General features: G+C 52.3%; 1 protein-coding gene and 1 long non-coding RNA gene across 3 annotated transcripts in view; one reads left to right on the top strand and one right to left on the bottom strand.

The window, feature by feature from the left end:
• CYTH1 (cytohesin 1) overlaps positions 1 to 17306 on the top strand; it is a 78513-nt gene that overhangs the window by 22653 nt on the left and 38554 nt on the right. The window contains exon 1 of one of the 2 annotated variants that reach the window (XM_045490956.1): positions 16037 to 16141. The exons of the other annotated variant lie outside the window; for it this stretch is intronic. Within the exon in view, the coding sequence (XP_045346912.1) occupies positions 16114 to 16141 (28 nt within the window). The 5' untranslated portion in view covers positions 16037 to 16113. Of the gene's footprint in view, positions 1 to 16036; positions 16142 to 17306 lie in introns of those variants that run through there. 2 annotated transcript variants of the gene reach the window in all.
• On the bottom strand, positions 14370 to 15742 carry LOC123604625. The gene is made up of 3 exons (XR_006715394.1): positions 15634 to 15742; positions 15127 to 15184; positions 14370 to 14755 (listed from the first exon to the last, which is right to left on the bottom strand). It is a non-coding gene; the product is annotated as an uncharacterized LOC123604625 (long non-coding RNA).

Below are 17306 nucleotides of genomic sequence, written 5' to 3'. Positions count from 1 at the left end.
CATATTTTCTAGAAGTTTCCTAAGAAAGGCTATGTGGGAAGTTTGTGTTCTGAGTTTGCCCATTAGAGAGTGCCTTGACGTGTCCTTAACCCTTCTTATCTTTGGGTTTGATGTAAAATTCGTTCAGTAAAGTTTTCTTGTGACTTTGAAGGCTGTTTCACTTGCATTATGTTCATGAGGTTGCCCCACTGTGTTTCAGGGAGCTGGTTTGTTCATTTTTGCGTGTGTGTGATGTTTCATTGTTTGAATGTATCAGTGTTTACAAATCTCCACTCTTGATGGGTATTTAGGTGGTTTCCAGTGTTGGGTTATTGCTACAGACGCGGCTCTGACCTTTCATATTCACATTTCCTGGTATTTGTGGGAAGGGCACATCCCCAGCAGGCAGCTCTTGTAGAAAACTCAGTTTGCGGGTCCCCCCAGCGCGCCCCCATGATCTGTGTGGCCCCTCGGTCGTGCACTTACGTCTGTGTGGGGCTCTGCCTTGGCTCTTCTCGTTCTTCCCACGCGGGACCGCACTGCCTTCTAATCCCTGAAACAAACCGGTGAAACCTGCAGGCGTTGTAGTTTGCAGCAGCGGCAAATCCGAGAGCTTCTGGAAAGAAACTGACGTCTCTCGTGTAGGAGTCACGAATACAGCTTCTCCCTTCGTTTATTATGGCCTCTTTAAAGTCTTCCAAGTACGTGTTAGGATTTCTTTTGGTAAAACTCTTGCACACTGTTGACAGATCAGTTCTGTCTGCTGTTCCGTAGTGTCTGCTTCCTGTGGGGCGCTAATCTACTGAAATGCATTTGTGCTTTGTGTAGCGATTTTGTTGTGACCAGCAGCCTTGTTCAACCCCGTCAGTGATTGTAGGAGTTTATCTTTAAGGTTTTTTACCTTTTCTGTGTGGTCAAACCAACTGTGATATAATGATGGTTTCTCTTTCTTTCTTTCTTTCTTTCTTTCTTTCTTTCTTTCTTTCTTTCTTTCTTTCTTTCTTTCTTTCTCTCTCTCTCTCTCTCTCTCTCTCTCTCTCTCTTTCTTTCTTTCTTTCTTTCTTTCTTTCTTTTCCTAACCTCTTTCCATTCCTTATGTCTTCTCTTGCCCTGTGTAACTAGCTAGGGCATTACGATTCTCCCGGGCTCCCTGGTTGAGAAAGATTGGGCTGGAAAATCCTCTAGCTGAGTTCAAAGGCAGATTTCTTCTTCGTCTTAATGGAGAAGCTTTCACCTTTTCCCTACAGAGTATATAACGTGCAGTACAAATTGTACGTACCCTTCATCCTGTGACAAGAACATTCCTCTGCCTCTAGTTTTCCAAGAGATTTTTTTGCAGTCGTGAATGGATGTTCCGTCATTTGGGCACTTTTCCTCCACACACACGTGTGCACAGGCACACGCATGTGATCCTACCGCATCAGAGGTCCGGGCCACCCCTGCCCCGGCCCCAGCGCTGACCAGCCGTGGTTGGAAACGTGAAGTGTGCCCTGGTATAAAACGTGCACTGCACTTTGACACCTTAGTACAAAGAAAATCATGCAGAATGTCCTATTAATTATTCATTAAATTGGTTGTATGCTGAAGTGTCACAGATTATGTTGGGTTAAAAATTTATTATTAAAGATCATTTTACCCGTTCTTTTAGTTTTTTGACATAGCTGCTAGATTTAAAATGACGTATATGCCTCACGTTTTAGTATTGCTGTGGATAACACTGGCTAGACAGACCAGTGCTTGTCGTACAAATTTGGTTTGTGACGATAATCGCTGTCATGTATTCAGGGCTTCCTGGACGGCTGCACTGTTCCAAGGACTTTCACGATAACCTTGTGGAGTGGGAGGGTTTTCTCCATCTCCTAGAGGAGCAAACTAAGAGGCATGGAAAGAGGAAGCAGCTTCCACACACAGAGCCTAGAAGGTGGGACGTCCAGGACCGCCCTGTGGGCACTTGTCTCCTGGGCCTGTGCTTTTAGTCACTGCCTGTCCTGACCGTGGTGACGTCTCCCATCAGCGGGAAAAGGATGTGCTTCTTGACAAATGGCGATGGCACTTGACTATCCAGTCAGAAAAAAGCTTAAAAATTCAGATTTCCTTTGTCATTCTGTACTTAAAGGAACCAAAAAACTCCAGATGGAGTATAGATCAAAGCATGTATACTTCAGGGGCACCTGGGTGGCTCAGTCAGTTAAGCGTCCAACTTCAGCTCAGGTCATGCTCTCACGGTTCGTGAGTTCGAGCCCCACATCAGGCTCTCTGCTGTCAGTGCGGATCCTCTGTCTCCCTCTCTCTCTGCCCCTCTCCCTCTCCCCTCTCCCCCCCAAATAAATAAACAAACATTAAAAAAAGTATATATACTTTATATACATGTTTGTGTATGTGTACATATGTATCGTATATACTTTGGTAATTGACTTGAAGGTTTTTGTTTTAAGTATAGAATGACAAAGATATGTAAACATATATAGTACATATCATATATACACATATATACATGTGTATATGTAAATTTTAAAGTGAATATTTTTACAACTTCATTGGGAAGGAACACCATTTCCTAATAAGATCACAAAAACCCAGATCATAAAAGAAAAAATAATTTACAGACTTCATATGAATGAACTTAACATATAAATTTCTATTGTTTATGTTTTGTGTGACAAGTCAAAAAGTTAAGATGTCTCATAGAAGTTAAGACAGTGCAGTTGGAAAAAATATTTGCAACGCTTACAAGCAAAGGATTACTATCCAAAACATACTAAGAGTACCTGCAAATTAATAAAAAGACGAACAGAAAAGAGGACCAAAGATAGGAACAGTTCACGGGAGAAGCATAGATAGCCAATAACAATAAGTGTTGGCTATTCCTAGTAAACGGGGGAATACAAATTATAATAGCCGTCAGATTACCAAAGTGCAAAGGAGCGTTGGTGGAGTTGGGGGACGCGGACATCCTCGTAGTGTGTGGTGTGGAATTTGAGGGGGCAGTTTAGTACCACGGCCCGTGGTTGTACTGCCCAGACCTTGGTTTCCCATCAGCACCACGGTCCACTAAAAGCCGGGGATCGTTGGCGAAATGGTCGATCGCGGGGCTGGGGCAGGGAAAAGTACACAGTGAACCCGCCTCGAAACTCTTCTGATGGCAGAAAGTCTAGAAGTGCTCAGAAAGTGCTGGGAACGGGTTGCAAGCCACAGGAGCCAACGTGAAGCAGCGGGCCGTTGGCGCCAAGGTGAACGGGCAGGGAAGGACGACGGACTGCTGGGTGGCCGCCCCCTCTAGAGCGTCTCCCACGCGCACTCACCAGTTACACAGGGACATCACTTTACAGAAACCCACTGCTCACCTTTACCACACGTTCAAGGTTGGCGTCACTAGTAAATGGACTCAGCCAGGTCACGGGCCTCCGACATGACGCGCTGAGAACACGACCTTGCCTCTTGTGTCGTTTTGGCCAAAGTGCCCGACCTCAGGGAAATCAGAAAACCTCCAACAAATCCAAACTGGGGAACCTTCTACAAATTAAGGGGCCGGTCCTCTGCCAGGGCTCAAGTCCACGAGACACAAGGACCAGGGAGCTGTCACAGACCGGGGACTGAGGACACAGGACGACCACAGGCAGGGGGACTCCTGGATTAGATCCAGGAGAAAGGACGGTAGTGAGAGAGCTGGAGGCGTCCCTGGGAGTGTGGCTGCCTGTCCGCGCCCAGCCAGCGTTAACTTCCTGGTTGCAGTAACTGCTGGGGTTACGTAAGGCGGAGAAAGAAGGTGGTGCTGGGGGAAGCGGGGGAAGCGGGGGGTGGGGGGTGGGGGGGGTGGGGACGGGGAGATGGGGACTCAGGCACTCCATGTTGTTGCCACTTCTCTGCAAGTCTACAGGGATTCAAGACACAGAGTTCAGTGCCCACACCAGCGCTCTGTAGTTCAGCCCTCCCCACTGTCTTCCCCAGACACCCTTGCGCAAGCACGCAAAGCCTGGTGGAGACGCTGATCTAGCTCAGCCTGTGGCAGCAACTTCAAGGTCATCAGTCGGAAACGGGAGTGCGGCACACACTTTGCCGTGCGGTGTACCGGTTTCCAAAAGTTGAGATCCATACGCTCCAACACAGGGAAATGTCCAAGGCCTATTAAATGAGAAAAGTAACCTGTAGAAAAGCACATACCATTTAACCTGTGTTATGCAGGCCGTAAGAAGGGACTTGTATGTTTTGTGTTTTATATCCTGTCCCCTGGGCCTCTCCCGGGAACACAGTAATCCTGTATTTCTTCTCTAATTTAGAAACAAGAAGAGGGGCCTCTGGCTGGCTCAGTCGATGGAGCATGTGACTCTAGATCTCAGGGTTGTGAGTTCAAACCCCATGTTGGGTGTAGAGATTATTTAAAAATAAAATCTTCAGGGGTGCCGGGATGGCTCATTCGGGTAAGTGTCTGACTTGATTTTAGCTCAGGTCTTGATCTCAGGGTCGTGAGCTCAAGTCCCACACTGGGCTCCATACCAGGCATGGGCGTACTTTAAAAAAAAAAGAAAAGAAAAGAGAAAAGAAAGAAAAGGAAATTAAAGTAAAATATTTAAAAAATTGAAAACAAGAAGAAAGTAAGTTTGGTGTGTTTTGCCTTCAATGAGGTGATCCTTTCTTTGGTTAAAAGTACTCTGGGTGATCATTTAGTTTCCATGCTTTATTTCATAAGCAGTTTACTTTGATAAAAACAAACATGAAGACTGGAATTTAACCTTCAGGGAGACTCTCTTACTGGCCCACCTTTTGTGGCTCTTAGACTTGTTTCAGTAGAGGTGCTCTCATTTAGGCCACGCCAGAGTTCTGGGGAGTCATGCCGGACCCCACGCCGCGTGTTGCCGTCTGGTTGCCGTGGGCAGAGCGTGCGTCCCGCAGGAGGAGGGAGCATGGAGAGCAGATCAGCCGCGGGAAGAACCCCGCTGGGCCCGCTCTCGGCAGGCCAGGGTGGGCGTGGCTCCTGACACCCTTCCTGTGTCCTGAGCCTGCCTCGTCGCGAAATGACGATGATGGGTGGTGATGGTAGGAGGGTCCCCTGCTCTGCTCCGTGGCTGTTTGTGTGCCAAGAGCGATTCTGTATTTCTGGGACAGTATCTGTGTGTCTTTGCAAACTGATAAGGTGCTTTTAAAAATTACCCGATTGACTGTCGTGCGTTAGTGTGTACGCCTTTAGTTAACGTGGCAGACCTCACGAGACTCTGACGGCTCCGTGAGCCTGTTACCTGCTTGGACCTTCCTGTCTTTGTTTGTTTGTTTATTTGTTTGTTTGTTTATTTTGAGAGAGAGAACATGAGCAGGGGAGGGGCAGAGAGGGGGAGAGAGAGAATCCCAAGCAGGCTCCATGCTGTCAACACGAAGCCTGACGTGGGGCTCGATCCCACAAACCGTGAGGTCATGACCTGAGCCAAAATCAACCAACTGAGCCACCCAAGCGCCCCAACCTTCCCGTCTTTTTATCTCTGAACTTGCATTTAATGGGTCCCTCTTCCATGCAGACTTCTTTTCAGGTAGGTTTCCTGGCTGGGAAAAGTATATACACTCCAGCAACCGGGGTGACTTTGGATATAAAATTAGCTTGGAAAAAGAGTAGAGTGTCTGGACTGAGGATTTGTTTGGGGGAGGGGAGTTCGGCTGGGGGCCACATCCCGGGAAGGATGAGACAGTGCTGTGTGGGCACAGAGATGCCCCTGTGCCCCGTGCACGTGGCAGGAAGAGCCAGGCCTCCAAGGGCCTCTCGCCCGGTCTGCCGTCTGAAGGTGCCCTTCCTCTCCCGGACAGCACCTCCTCACCCTGATGGCCAGTGTCTGCATCCTTCAGGATTGTAGCCCAGGGTGGTATCGGACCTTGCCCAGATCTCCTCCTTAACACCAGGGAACGCCACTAGGATTTTTCCCAGAAGTCACTCCGCTTTTGTGGACTGCCCCCCTGCTCTCCCAGGGACTGATTGGGGGCATCCTTCCACTGAGAGCTAGAAGCGCCTGGCCTCCCGGATTAGTCCTTAGCACACCGCGTGCTGGCATCTGTGACTGCTGCCACCCCTGGGTCCTCCCATCCCTGTCATGTGCCGGGGAGGACAGTGTCCCCATCTCTGTGGCCCCAGTGCACAGCTGGAGGGTCGGCAGCACCGTTCAACAGGCATTGTTTAGGCTGAACACACAGTGAAAACTCAAGCCCTTTTTGAATGAATGCAGAGTCCTCAGCAAATACCTTGTTTTATTTTTTTGTTGTTATTATTTCTTTACTTCGAAAAAGAGAACAAGCTGGGGAGGGGCAGAGAGAGAGAGAGAGAGAGAGAGAGAATCCCAGGCAGGCTCCACACGGCCAGCGTGGAGTCTGATGTGGGGCTCAGACCCATGAACCGCGAGATCATGACCTGAGCCGAAATCTGGAGTTGGACGTTTAACTGACTGAGCCACCCGGGGGCCCCAGCAAATAACCTTCTTAAAATAATGAGCCATGTGTGTGTGACCAGTAGCTAGAAAATGGGAGAACAGGTTTTCCAAGTGTGTTAGGCTCTCTAACCTAAGGTTCCCAGGTTGGTGAGACCTTCTCCTAAGGAGACACAGGCAATGGGGGGAGAGGGGGCCCTCAGCCTGGGTCCCCAAGCTCGGGCCTCTAAACAGAGAGGTGGCCGTGGTCATCAAATCCTGCCGGGGCTGTGTAGTTTTACTGGTCTTCACGGAGAGGAATGGGAAGCAGGACATTGAGAGAAGAACATAAATGCGTCTCGTATGTCACAGAATCGTAGAAGAGGGAGGGCCTGCGTGGTGTTTCTGTCTTGGGGGCGTTGTGACTGTGGCCCGGGTTTCACCTCGGCGATCCTGTGCTCCCCACCGTATTCGGTGCTTTCGTAAGCCTGCTCCCCACACACGCACTCCTGGTTTCCTTCTGTAACCCACTCTAGTTAATATATTATTTATCACGTGTACGATACAAGTTCCTACCAGCTGGTAACCTGTTCCCGCAGCTGAGCCAGTGTGCGGACAAAGGGCAAACCAATTTTAATTATTAAGAAAACCATTTCAGAAAATAAGACAGAAGTACTGGTGAATATCAGCAGGGCATGGCCCGTCCTAGGTAAAACATGAAGATCCTCTTTTTCTCCCCGTACATGTTCTAAAGGTCATTTAATTTATCGGCCAACTTGGCTAGTTGTCAACCTTTTAACTGTGTCTTTATTTAGCCAGCAGAGGGCAGCACAGATTGACTTTACCACATCCAGTATTTTTTTTTGTTTTTTTTTTTACTTTAAAAGGCATTTAAAACTGCTGTTCCAACTAATTTCTAGCACAGTTTGAATTTTTTCTTCTTTCTCATCTGAGAATTAGTATTGTTGCTTCCCCGTCTTTGTGGAGGACGACGTTTTGATGTTTATGTTTAGCCTCACAAATACTGTTACATTCTTATTTTCTAAAGTATTTGTGACCTGTTTGCGAAAGTCTCCCCGGACTGGTGAGGCTGGTGATGGTGGCTGCCGAGTGCAGTACGTAGGGACATTGGTCCACCGTCACCAGAAAGTGGGGAGTCGTTTAGCCAGGGTCCCGGGACTGGTGCCACCTGGACCCCCCCGGGAGGAGTGTGACCCCAGACGCGGGTTCTCGAGCACCAGGGCTCTGCGTGAGCATCTGATAAATGGATCCACCCCCTTCTCAGGAAAAAATGCGTGTAAACTCAGAAACATATGGCTTCTCAGTTTTATGGCATTTTATGCCATTGATAATGGATTTTCTTCACACAGAAAATAAGACCAGAGTTTGTGAAGAATTGTACCTTTCTATTCTTTCCTTACGAGAGTTAATGACTCTTCTTGGAAAAAAATTGAAATTCAGATTGTGTGTGAAAAGGAAAGGGCAGAAGGGCATGGTTTAGATTGTTGTTTTTTAATATATACCTAATTGATTCTGACTTTTTTAAAGTTTACCTTTGTAACCATTTTATTTAAAAAATTTTTATTTAAAAAAATTTATTTTATTTTATTTTAGAGAATGCAAGACCCCCCCCCCCCCCCCGGTGGGGAGGGGACCAGAGTGAGAGAGAATCTTAGGCAGGCTCCACACTCAGCACAGAGCCCGACGTGGGGCTCGATCTCATGACCAGCATCATGACCAGAGCTGAGATCAGGAGTCAGAGGCTCAACTGACTGAGCCACCCAGGCGCCCCTTGACTTTTTCTTTTGATGATAAGAGTGCTTTAAAAAAAAAAAAAAAAGTGCTAGAAACTGCCTCACGGCAGTCCATATTGGCAGATAGTCAGGAACCCCAGTACACTCTCTTCCAGGTGCAAGGTTCGCGGTTGTCATGGAATGGCCATGCTCTTTGAATTCTTCGTTTGACTTCTTTGCAACACACACATATTTCCTTTGTCCTCAGCACCACCCCTCCCCCCCCATTTTGGGCAAGATCTATTCATATCTGTGAGGAAAACAGTACAAATGTGTGTCGTTTGTTTATTTTATTTCATTATTATTATTTTTGTGTGTTTATTTTTGAGAGAGAGAGAGACAGAGCACGAGCAGGGAATGGGCAGACAGACAGAGGGAGACACAGAATCCGAAGCAGGCTCCAGGCTCCGAGCTATCGGCATGGCGCCCGACGCGGGGCTTGAACCCACAAACTGTGAGATCATGACCTGAGCTGAAGTCAGACACTCAGCTCACTGAGCCACCCAGATGTCCCTAAATCCGTGTTTTTTAGGTGCCCAAGCAGTGGTAACCTTCCAAAGAGTTTGCAATATGTGTAGGGTGTGTGTGTGTGTGTGTGTGTGTGTTTTGCTGCAGAGAACTGCTGTGTTTGTGTCCCCACCCCCCATGTACAGCAGCTCTTCTGGTGACGGTGTGCCCCGTGCCGCCCTCCTGCTGGCAGCTGGCCAGGAAGGATCTAAGCTGCAGGGGAGGAGGCCATCAGGAAGGGGAATGATTTACCCTCACAGCCCAGAAAGGCTGCAGGGCTCCATGGGCCTCTGAGAACGGAGCTGAGGGAGGCTGGAAACGGGAGGCTGGTTGGAAGGTGTTCATGGCGGGCAGGTAGGCTCTAGTCTCCTCTCCTGTGTCTTGCCGCAAGGCGATGTCTCTTCCACTTTCGGTAAAACACGAAGGTTTGACTCCCGAAGGAGGATGTGGAGGTGCGTGGCCTCGAGCGTGCGCGCCCAGTCTCTCCTCCACCTGCCCCCCGGCCCCGGTACTGCTGGCCAGGGTTACAGCCCGCACAGCCCAGGTGGGAGGTCGGAGGGTGGCTCTTGGGGTTAGTAGGACAGAGAACCCACAGAGTCGCTCCCGGGCTCCGCGCGGCACCCCTTTTTTATTTTACAGGGAGACCCAGCCCACCACACACCGCTTCCGAGCAGGTTGTTGGTGCCGGGCTCTTAGACAAGGAGAAACAGCCTGTGTTTACTAGACGTTTAGGGAAAAGCCTCCGCGTTAAACAGGAGAACAACGCAAGTGGAAGAAAAGATACTTGAGGAACCACACCATAGCAGAACGTCTTAAAAGCCACGGACTTCAGAGTCTTAGGGGTGGTATTAATGAAACAAGAACAGGATGCTATCCAGAAGGAATATTCGGAATTAAGAGTGAGTGCGTGCACCCTGAAAATAGCAGAAAGGAAACACCGAGGGCCAAGCGTGGAGGACGAAGCAGAGAGCCGGCCGGTGCAGGTGGCCGTGACACGGTACCCCTGACTGGGTGGCCTCTGCAGCACACATGTCTCTCTCTCTCGGTGTGAGGCTGGGGTCAGAGAGCCGGCCCGCGTCAGCGCCTCTTGCTGAACTCTCTCCTCCTGGCTCCCAGAGGGCTGTCCCGTGTGCCCACCAGCTACGGGGACAGCCAGCTGCCCTCTGGCCTCTCCCCGTGTGGCCGCCGGTCCCACGTGAGCAGGGACTCACAAGCCGATTGCCTCCCAGAGGCCTCACCTCCAGACTCCATCGCGGTAGGGTTTCAACACACAGATTTGGGTGGACACAGGCCTTCGCTCCGTTGCCAGAACCCTTCCTGGAAAGTGGCTCGACAAGGAGATGAAAAGCAGGGTGAAAGATAAAAACCAGAGGATCCACGGCAGAGGGCCAGCGTCTAACAGAAACACTGAGAGCAGCTGAGGAAAAGGGTAGGACATCGTTAGAGATCCTAAGACTTCAGAATTGGGGTCTACCTAGGGGCCAGCATGGTGCGTGGAAACGAACTCGCACCCGGGCACCTTGTGACGAAGCTGCACAGCACTGAGGGCAAGGGCCCCGAAAGCTTTTGGAGAGGGGAAGAAGGTCCCACGGAAAATTCTGGGAGTCAGAAGGGCACTGTAGCCAACAGCACCGTGGGGACAGGGGACGACGAGGGAGTGCCTTCACCGTTGCGAGGAAATGATTTTAACTTACGGTTCTGTACCCAGACAACATGCCGGTCGAGTGTCAGAGAAGAAGAGGGGTATTTGTGGACACGCGGAATCCACGCAGCGATGAAGACCCGCCCCTGCGCGTCCTTGTTCTGTTATCAGAGGGTAATTCAGGAGAGAAAACGCACGGAGTCGGAGGAACCGGAGCCGGCAAGCGCCAGGGGGACGGGGGGAAGCCGCAAGGCCAGGCCGCGGAGGCGCGTGGAGGCTTTTGGAGGGCCGTCGCCAAACACAGGCTGCTCCGAATGTTTGACCCTGTGGACAGTTTCCTGCCTGAGTGTAGAGAGTTTGGCATTCGGACCGTAACTCAGAGAACTCAGCAAACGGAAGAAAAGAGACACTTAGCGCCCGTCTATGCTAATTTTAAGCACAGTAGGTTCTATAGCTAAGTCGTGAGCAGTATTTATGGAAATAGTAAGTGTTGGTTGAACCCAGAATTTACGTGTGACTCTACCGCGTGCGTGCCAGTGTGTGTGTGTGTGTGTGTGTGTGTTGGGGGGGAGGGGAGAGGTAGAAGCCAAGCCTTCGTCCATCGTGGCAGGCAGTTGGTGTCCAGAATTGAAAACTCGGGAGCAGAGAGTGTAGGTGTGTTACTTGGAAACAGGGAGGTGATTAGCAGAAGGCCTAGCTAAAAGGGCTACCTCTGTGGAGCAGGATGCAAGGGTGGGGGAGACGGTTGGGCAGGAAACTGTGGGTTTCTGTTTTAAGCCGTAGGTACTGTTTGTTTTTTGCACGATGTGTGCATGTTCCTTTGGTTGAAGAAGATGAACCAGGCATGAAGGGTCAGAGAAAGATCCGGAGGGGCTGCTAGCAGGGTCGCGTCAAGAAGGGTCTTAAAACCATGAGGAGGAGAGCTGCGACTTCTGGGCAGCTGATGGGGCCGAGGCAGACCTAAGGAGAGGTGCCCGGCAGCCTGCGGTTGGGGTCCGCCCTTCTCCGTCCTGCTCTGCTGGAGGCTGCCTGGGTGCACTGTGCCCACGGGCTCCCCTGCCCTTGGCCCCCGCCGGACTCGTCCAGGCGGTTGGTCAGAGGAGAACGAGGTCCGGGTATCTTCTCCCTGCCAGGCGGCTGAGGGTTAGCCGAGTCCTGTCCCCAAGGCAGCCAGCCACCGCCACCTGCGGGCCTGGCCCTGATAGGGTGCTCCTTCCTGCTGACCCTAGGGTGCTTCCCCGCCACTTGTGAGTCTCCCCAGACCCCCCACCCTTACTTCTGTAGACAGTGTCTCCGTTCACCCTCCAGACTCCCGCTCCTTGGAATCATGACTGACGTAGGTATCACGCAGAGAGAAAAGTTTCCCCGGGACGTGACATGAATATTCATGTACGTTTCCTCCCAGCGTCATTTCAAACCGTTACGAGGTTGCACGTTCCCGCCTGCCTGTCCCCAGAGAAGACGAGACGGGGGTAAAGGACTCAGGCTATTGAAGGTGTTTTATTAATTGAAAACATAACACGTCTCGAGTCAAAACACCTGTAATCCAAGCGCCCTCCTGTGTGAGGTGGATACGAGTAGCTACAAAGCGCTGCCTTTCCCTTTGTTGGTTTCGTACTTGCTGTGGGGCTGGGCCAGGGGCTGGGCCGCCCATCTCATTCCGCACACGGCTCTGAGGCCTGGGTAACTGTTGCGCTTTTGTATTTTCCTCGTTTTCCCAGTGGTTTCAGAGTGTGCTTTGAACTTGTGCACAGCTCCGTTGAAGGAGCCGCGTATAATCTTGGGTGCCGTATTTGGGACTGATGCTGGAGCTGTGCCTGGCGAGAAGGGTGGCACTTTGTTTCCGTTTGCCCGGGAAGGCCAGGTGTCTGCCTGTTGGCTGACGTGCTTATAAACAGCACCCACCTGCAATCTGAAAAATGTCCCAAGATCTGGGGTAAGTAATGCAGTCACTTAGGAGTGAGTCAGACGTAGAGTTTGGTGCTTTGGTAGTTAAACTTCTATTTTTAGGAACCGAAGTTGCCCTTCATTCACAACTTCGCTTTTTAAATAATGTCATCTGTTGCACTAGCTTTGGAACAGCGGTGACCGCGCGGCAGGCAGCGTGGTGGCCCGCCAGGCGCGCCTGCCGTGCTCCCGGTTTAAGGCCTGAGCGGCAGTTCTCCTGCCAACAACTTACACAACCGGGACAGGAGCCGGTCGTGAAGGGGCCGCCGTCCCCACATGGGGATGAGCCTTCGAATCCCTCCTGGGAAGTGAACTGGCCAGCGGTGCCGCGCAGGGCGGGGCTGGAAGTCCGGGAGGTCCGGGCAGAGGCTGAGGCGCGCCCTGCGCCCTGGGGCGGGGACCCTGGTGACAGCTGCCGCCCAGAGACGGCATGTGTCTTCTCCCGCCCGCCCAGGCCAGCGGGCTTGGGCCACCCTCGACCTCTCACACCCACAGGGAGTCCGTCAGCAAGTCCCTGGCGCTGCCTTCCAAGTGAATAGAGCAGGACTTTGATCACGGTCCCGTCGCCCCTCGCCTGGGTGGCGGCGGCGGCCTCCCTGCCCGTCTCCCTGCTTGTGCCCCTGCTGCCCCGCGGCCGGAGTCATGACAGCGGAAGTCCGCTCCTTCACTTCGTGCCCACCCCTGGCAGCGCCTCCCCGTCTCACCCTCCGCGGAAACAAGTCCCGAAAACAGCCCCCAAGGCCCTCCGCAGCTCTCCCCTGCCTTCCCCGCCCTCCGGCCTAGCCTTCCCCTTCCGCCGCTGTCTGCCCCGCTCCAGGCCCGGGCCAGGGGCAGCCAGCCCTGACCCGCTGGGCGCTTACCTGCCCACGTACGTGCATTGTCCTCCCCGCTGCCCTCCCTCCCCAGCCCCCTGCAGCCCTACGTGCCACGGAGGCCGGTGCCCGGCACGCCGTGGGGTACCCAGCACTCCACGTGCCCGGAACGAAGCCAGTGGAGGAAGAGATGACATATTTGATTGTAACACACAGAAACTTCTATGAAGGGAAAAGATACCACAACTGCTATTAAAAACAAGCGACCGGTTGTGAGAAAAGATTTGCGACGTTAAAATAAATGTGTTTTTTTTTGACGTTTATTTATTTTTTGAGAGAGAGAGAGAGAGAGAGAGAGTGCGCACATGAGCCAGGAGAGGGCAGAGAGGGAGGGAGACGCAGAATCGGAAGCGGGCTCCAGGCTCTGAGTTGTCAACACAGAGCCCGACGCGGGGCTCGAACCCACGAAACGAGAGACCATGACTCGGGCTGAAGTCGGACGCTTAACCGACTGAGCCACCCAGGCGCCCCAAAGTTTGCAACGTTTAATACAAAGAATTCATAATCTACAAATCAATAAGAAAATGGGCAAACAGTATGAATAAGCCGTTCAGAAAAGAGGAAATACCTCAGACTGTTGAAAAGGTCATCAGCACCACCGGTCATCAGGTCAGTGTAGACAGTAACCGCCGAGAAGCCGTTTTTCACTTCTCAGACTAGCAGACGTGAAGTTTGTCCTGCCAGGGAGGAGGCAGGCTCGGGCAGGGTCTGCGAAGGTGGCAGGTGCTCACGCCGGGAAGGGGGTGGGCGTGGGGGGGGGGGGTGCAGGCCCGCCTTTGGGCCTCTTTTCCAGAGAAACGCTCTACCGCTTGACAGGCATGAAGTAGAAATGACCCGTCCTCTGAAAAGTTGGGATCCACATCAGAGACCGGCCCTGGCCCCAGAGGGTACAAATACTGATTTGGGAATGAGTAACTTAGGTTTTGAAATGGGGCTGGAGGGGACTTGGCCTGTGACTCGTTCCAGAAAGGGACGCGCCGGAGAAAGCATAACTTTGACGTACTGAACCGAAGGTAAGAAGTTGGTTTATGTTAGTTGCCTCTACAAAACCGAGTGGTTTCCAAAAGTATATGTTTGTGTGTTTATTTATTATCAGACAAAGAAGGGAAACGGTGGGCCGGGGCCGCTGCCCTGAGACAACTGGGGCCACGTTCCGAGCGTGCCTGGAAGCGATGCTCTGGTGTCTGGCCGTTGACGTGTGCCTTTCTGCCCGCGGTCAGGGCCCGGCCTCAGGACGGCTGGCCCCGCGTCCCTCCCAAGGCTACCGGGAGGAGGGGGTCGGGGTCCAGCGGCGGAGCTCGGTGCCGGGTTTCAGGCTTCGGGCGAGTCGGGTGACGCCCCTGGGCCTCGGTGTCAGGCGAGCCCCTCACAGGGCGATGAGTTCGCCGTGCCAGGCCGGGCCACGGGACCTTCAGTGATGACGCCCGAGGCACACGTGGTTTCGTTGGTCCCTCGTCAGTGAAGTAACTGAGGAGGGGACCCGGTACCTAGATCGAGCAGTTGCGCCTGAGAACGTTTGCTCAGGGGATGATAAAGGGCCTGCCAGCATGTGTGCCCGTGGGTGTTGAGATGGGCAGGAAGAGTGGAAGCCACGTAGAAGTCTCACAGTAGGGGATTGGTTAAATGCGGTCTGTGCTGTGAATGACAAAAGATGTGATCAGTTTGCGTCCGTTACCATGGGAAAATGTCCTAAGTAAAAAATGGCCGATTATAAAAGAGCATGTAAAACATCGAATTTTTGTCTTTCTGTATATGTGTTTATTTCTTTATAGATCTGTATTTCTCTCTGGATGTATATACTCTAGATGTGTCATCTCTAGAGATGATATACACACATTTCAAGAGATACGTGTTTGTGTAACATATGGTTATTATACATGTCATATATAGGATCCAAGGTATCTATAGAGGTGAAAGATATAGTTGTACATGTGTGTGTACAAAGAGACACAGTGAGAATATAATACACAGAACAAAAACCTGGAAGAATAAAAAATAATACATACCAAAGTGTCACCAGTGGTTATTCCTGAGTGATAGGCTTTTTTCCTCATTACCGTTCGTCTGATTTCAACAGTAAACACGTATCGTGACTATAATAACAGTATGTGGAAACGGACCCACAGGAGAAAATAGAAAGGGGATAAAACTGAACTTGTGTTGGAAATGTCCTTGGAATTTTTTTTTTTCCCTCTCAAAATCTGCTTTCTTGCCTGGGTGGCTCAGTCGGTTGAGTGTCCCAACTCTTGATTCAGCTTAGGTTATGATCCTGGGGGTCATGGGATCGAGCCCTGTGTCGGGCTCTGTGCTGAGTGTGGAGCCTGCTTAAGGTTCGTTCTCTCTCTCTCTCTCTCTCTCTCTCTCTTCCCCCCTCCCTCTGCCCCTCTCCCTAGCTCTCTCTCTCTTCTTCCTCCCCTCCCTCTGCCCCTCCCCTAGCTTGCCCTCTCTCTCTCTCTCTCTCTCTCTCTCTTAAAATCTGCCTTCTCCTTTTAGCCTGTGACCTCAGAGCATACCGTAACGATGACGGTGTCTTAGTCATTCTCTTCGGAAGTGTGCCGCCCTCTCGGTGTGAGAGCACCGGGGCTTTATGGGACTCTCTTCTGAGAAAGTGCTCGCCAGGTGCAGGGACACGGGGGCTCGCCCCGTCCGTCGCTGTGGTTGAGTCGGAGGAGAGTCCGGGAGGGCGGCTGCCGGGCTCCTGGGCTCCGGCCTCGGGCTGCTCCCGGGGAGGAGGAGACGGTTAACTGGTGAACTTCCTCCGAAGCTTCTTGAGCTCGGCTCCGGGAACTGGGTGGTGGCCGTGACGCCTCTGCCGCGGGAGGCCCATTGGTCCCCGGCGTTCAGGAAGGCGCTCTGAGCTGTCCCGGCACCCGGCGGCCCCGCAGGTGCTCCCGCCCCGCCCGGCCCCGCCGCCCAGGGGAGCTCGGCCCTGCCAGCTGGCCTCTGAGAAACACAGCCTAGCAACCTTCGGGGCCCTGCTCTGGTGGGGAAAGATGGTCCTTAAAACCCAAGAGGAGGATGGTGAGTCCCAGCCCCGCCCGGGCGTCTGGAGTGGGGGTGAGGTCTCTCTCGATCCGTGTGGGTGACGCCAGGATGACAGTTGTGCTGCCTTTCGGGGGGAGCGCAGCCCAGGCTGTGGGCCCGCTCTCGCTGTTTTCGGGAGCACGACCGGAGAGTGCGGTGGCGGGGAGGAGGCCGGGGCTGGCCCGTGTCCAGACTGAGAGTGATGGTGAGAAGTGCGGATCGGAGCGACCAGGGAGAGCCCCACGGAGGCGTCCGTTGGCACTAAATGAGGTGTGACGGAGGGGCCGTTCGGGGTTAAGTTGATCTTCCTCTTTCGGTATTGCTACTGGCCGCCAGAGGCCCTGAGGGGTCTGTAAACTTCCTTGGTCCTCTCCGCACCCACACTGTAAACCGTGACCTTTTAAGTAAAGGGGCAACAAGTCACGTGGCCCGTACGCCCCCGAGGACCCTGGGGAGGAGGTGCGCGAAAGCCCCTTCTGTTGTTCTGAAGCTCGCGTGTGGGCGTGTGTCTGTTTTGTGATGTCGTCACCAGATGGCAGTGTTTCAATGCTGGAAGACACAGCACAAACGTGTACCGGTTTGTAGTTAGTAATGAATTACGTGGATGAGTTTGAAGATTTCACAGTAGATTTTGTGAAAGTTGTAACGAGTTTTGGGGGTCATTTTTATGCTTTTCCTTGTCTGGTTCACTATAAGATACATTGGAAAGCTTCACCTCTGAGTGCAGATTATCTTGGCCCGTATCCGCGGGTGACTGGGAAAGCTGTACCGTGTGGGAAAGACTCTGGGAGGGAGGGACATACAGGTGTTCGTGATGATACTTTTGAAGACGGGGCGTAAAGAGAGGCAGTTCCGGGTTAGCGTTGAACAGCCCACATGGGAGGTGCTGTATCTGGCCGTAGCCAGGGTCTCTCGTTGGAAAGGGGACTTTACCGATGATTCGGGACAGCAGGTGTGAGCCTGGCCTGGGCAGTGACCGCTGGTCACTGTGACACGCCGCTGGTCCTCCAGGTGAGCTTGGCCTCAGACCCAGGAGGGGTCCTGCTGAACAGTCACTTCGAGGCTGACTCGGAGGGCCCCGTGTCATCGGCCTCTGGCTGTCCCGGAGGGCCTGCTGATCCAGCCTGAGTTGCGTGTTGTGTGCGCTTGGCCCAGTGGTGAC

Source organism: Leopardus geoffroyi, chromosome E1 (assembly GCF_018350155.1).
Source record: "Leopardus geoffroyi isolate Oge1 chromosome E1, O.geoffroyi_Oge1_pat1.0, whole genome shotgun sequence".
NCBI lineage: Eukaryota > Metazoa > Chordata > Mammalia > Carnivora > Felidae > Leopardus > Leopardus geoffroyi.
The sequence above is the reverse complement of the archived record's forward strand: the minus strand, read 5'-3'. Positions and strand labels throughout refer to the sequence as shown.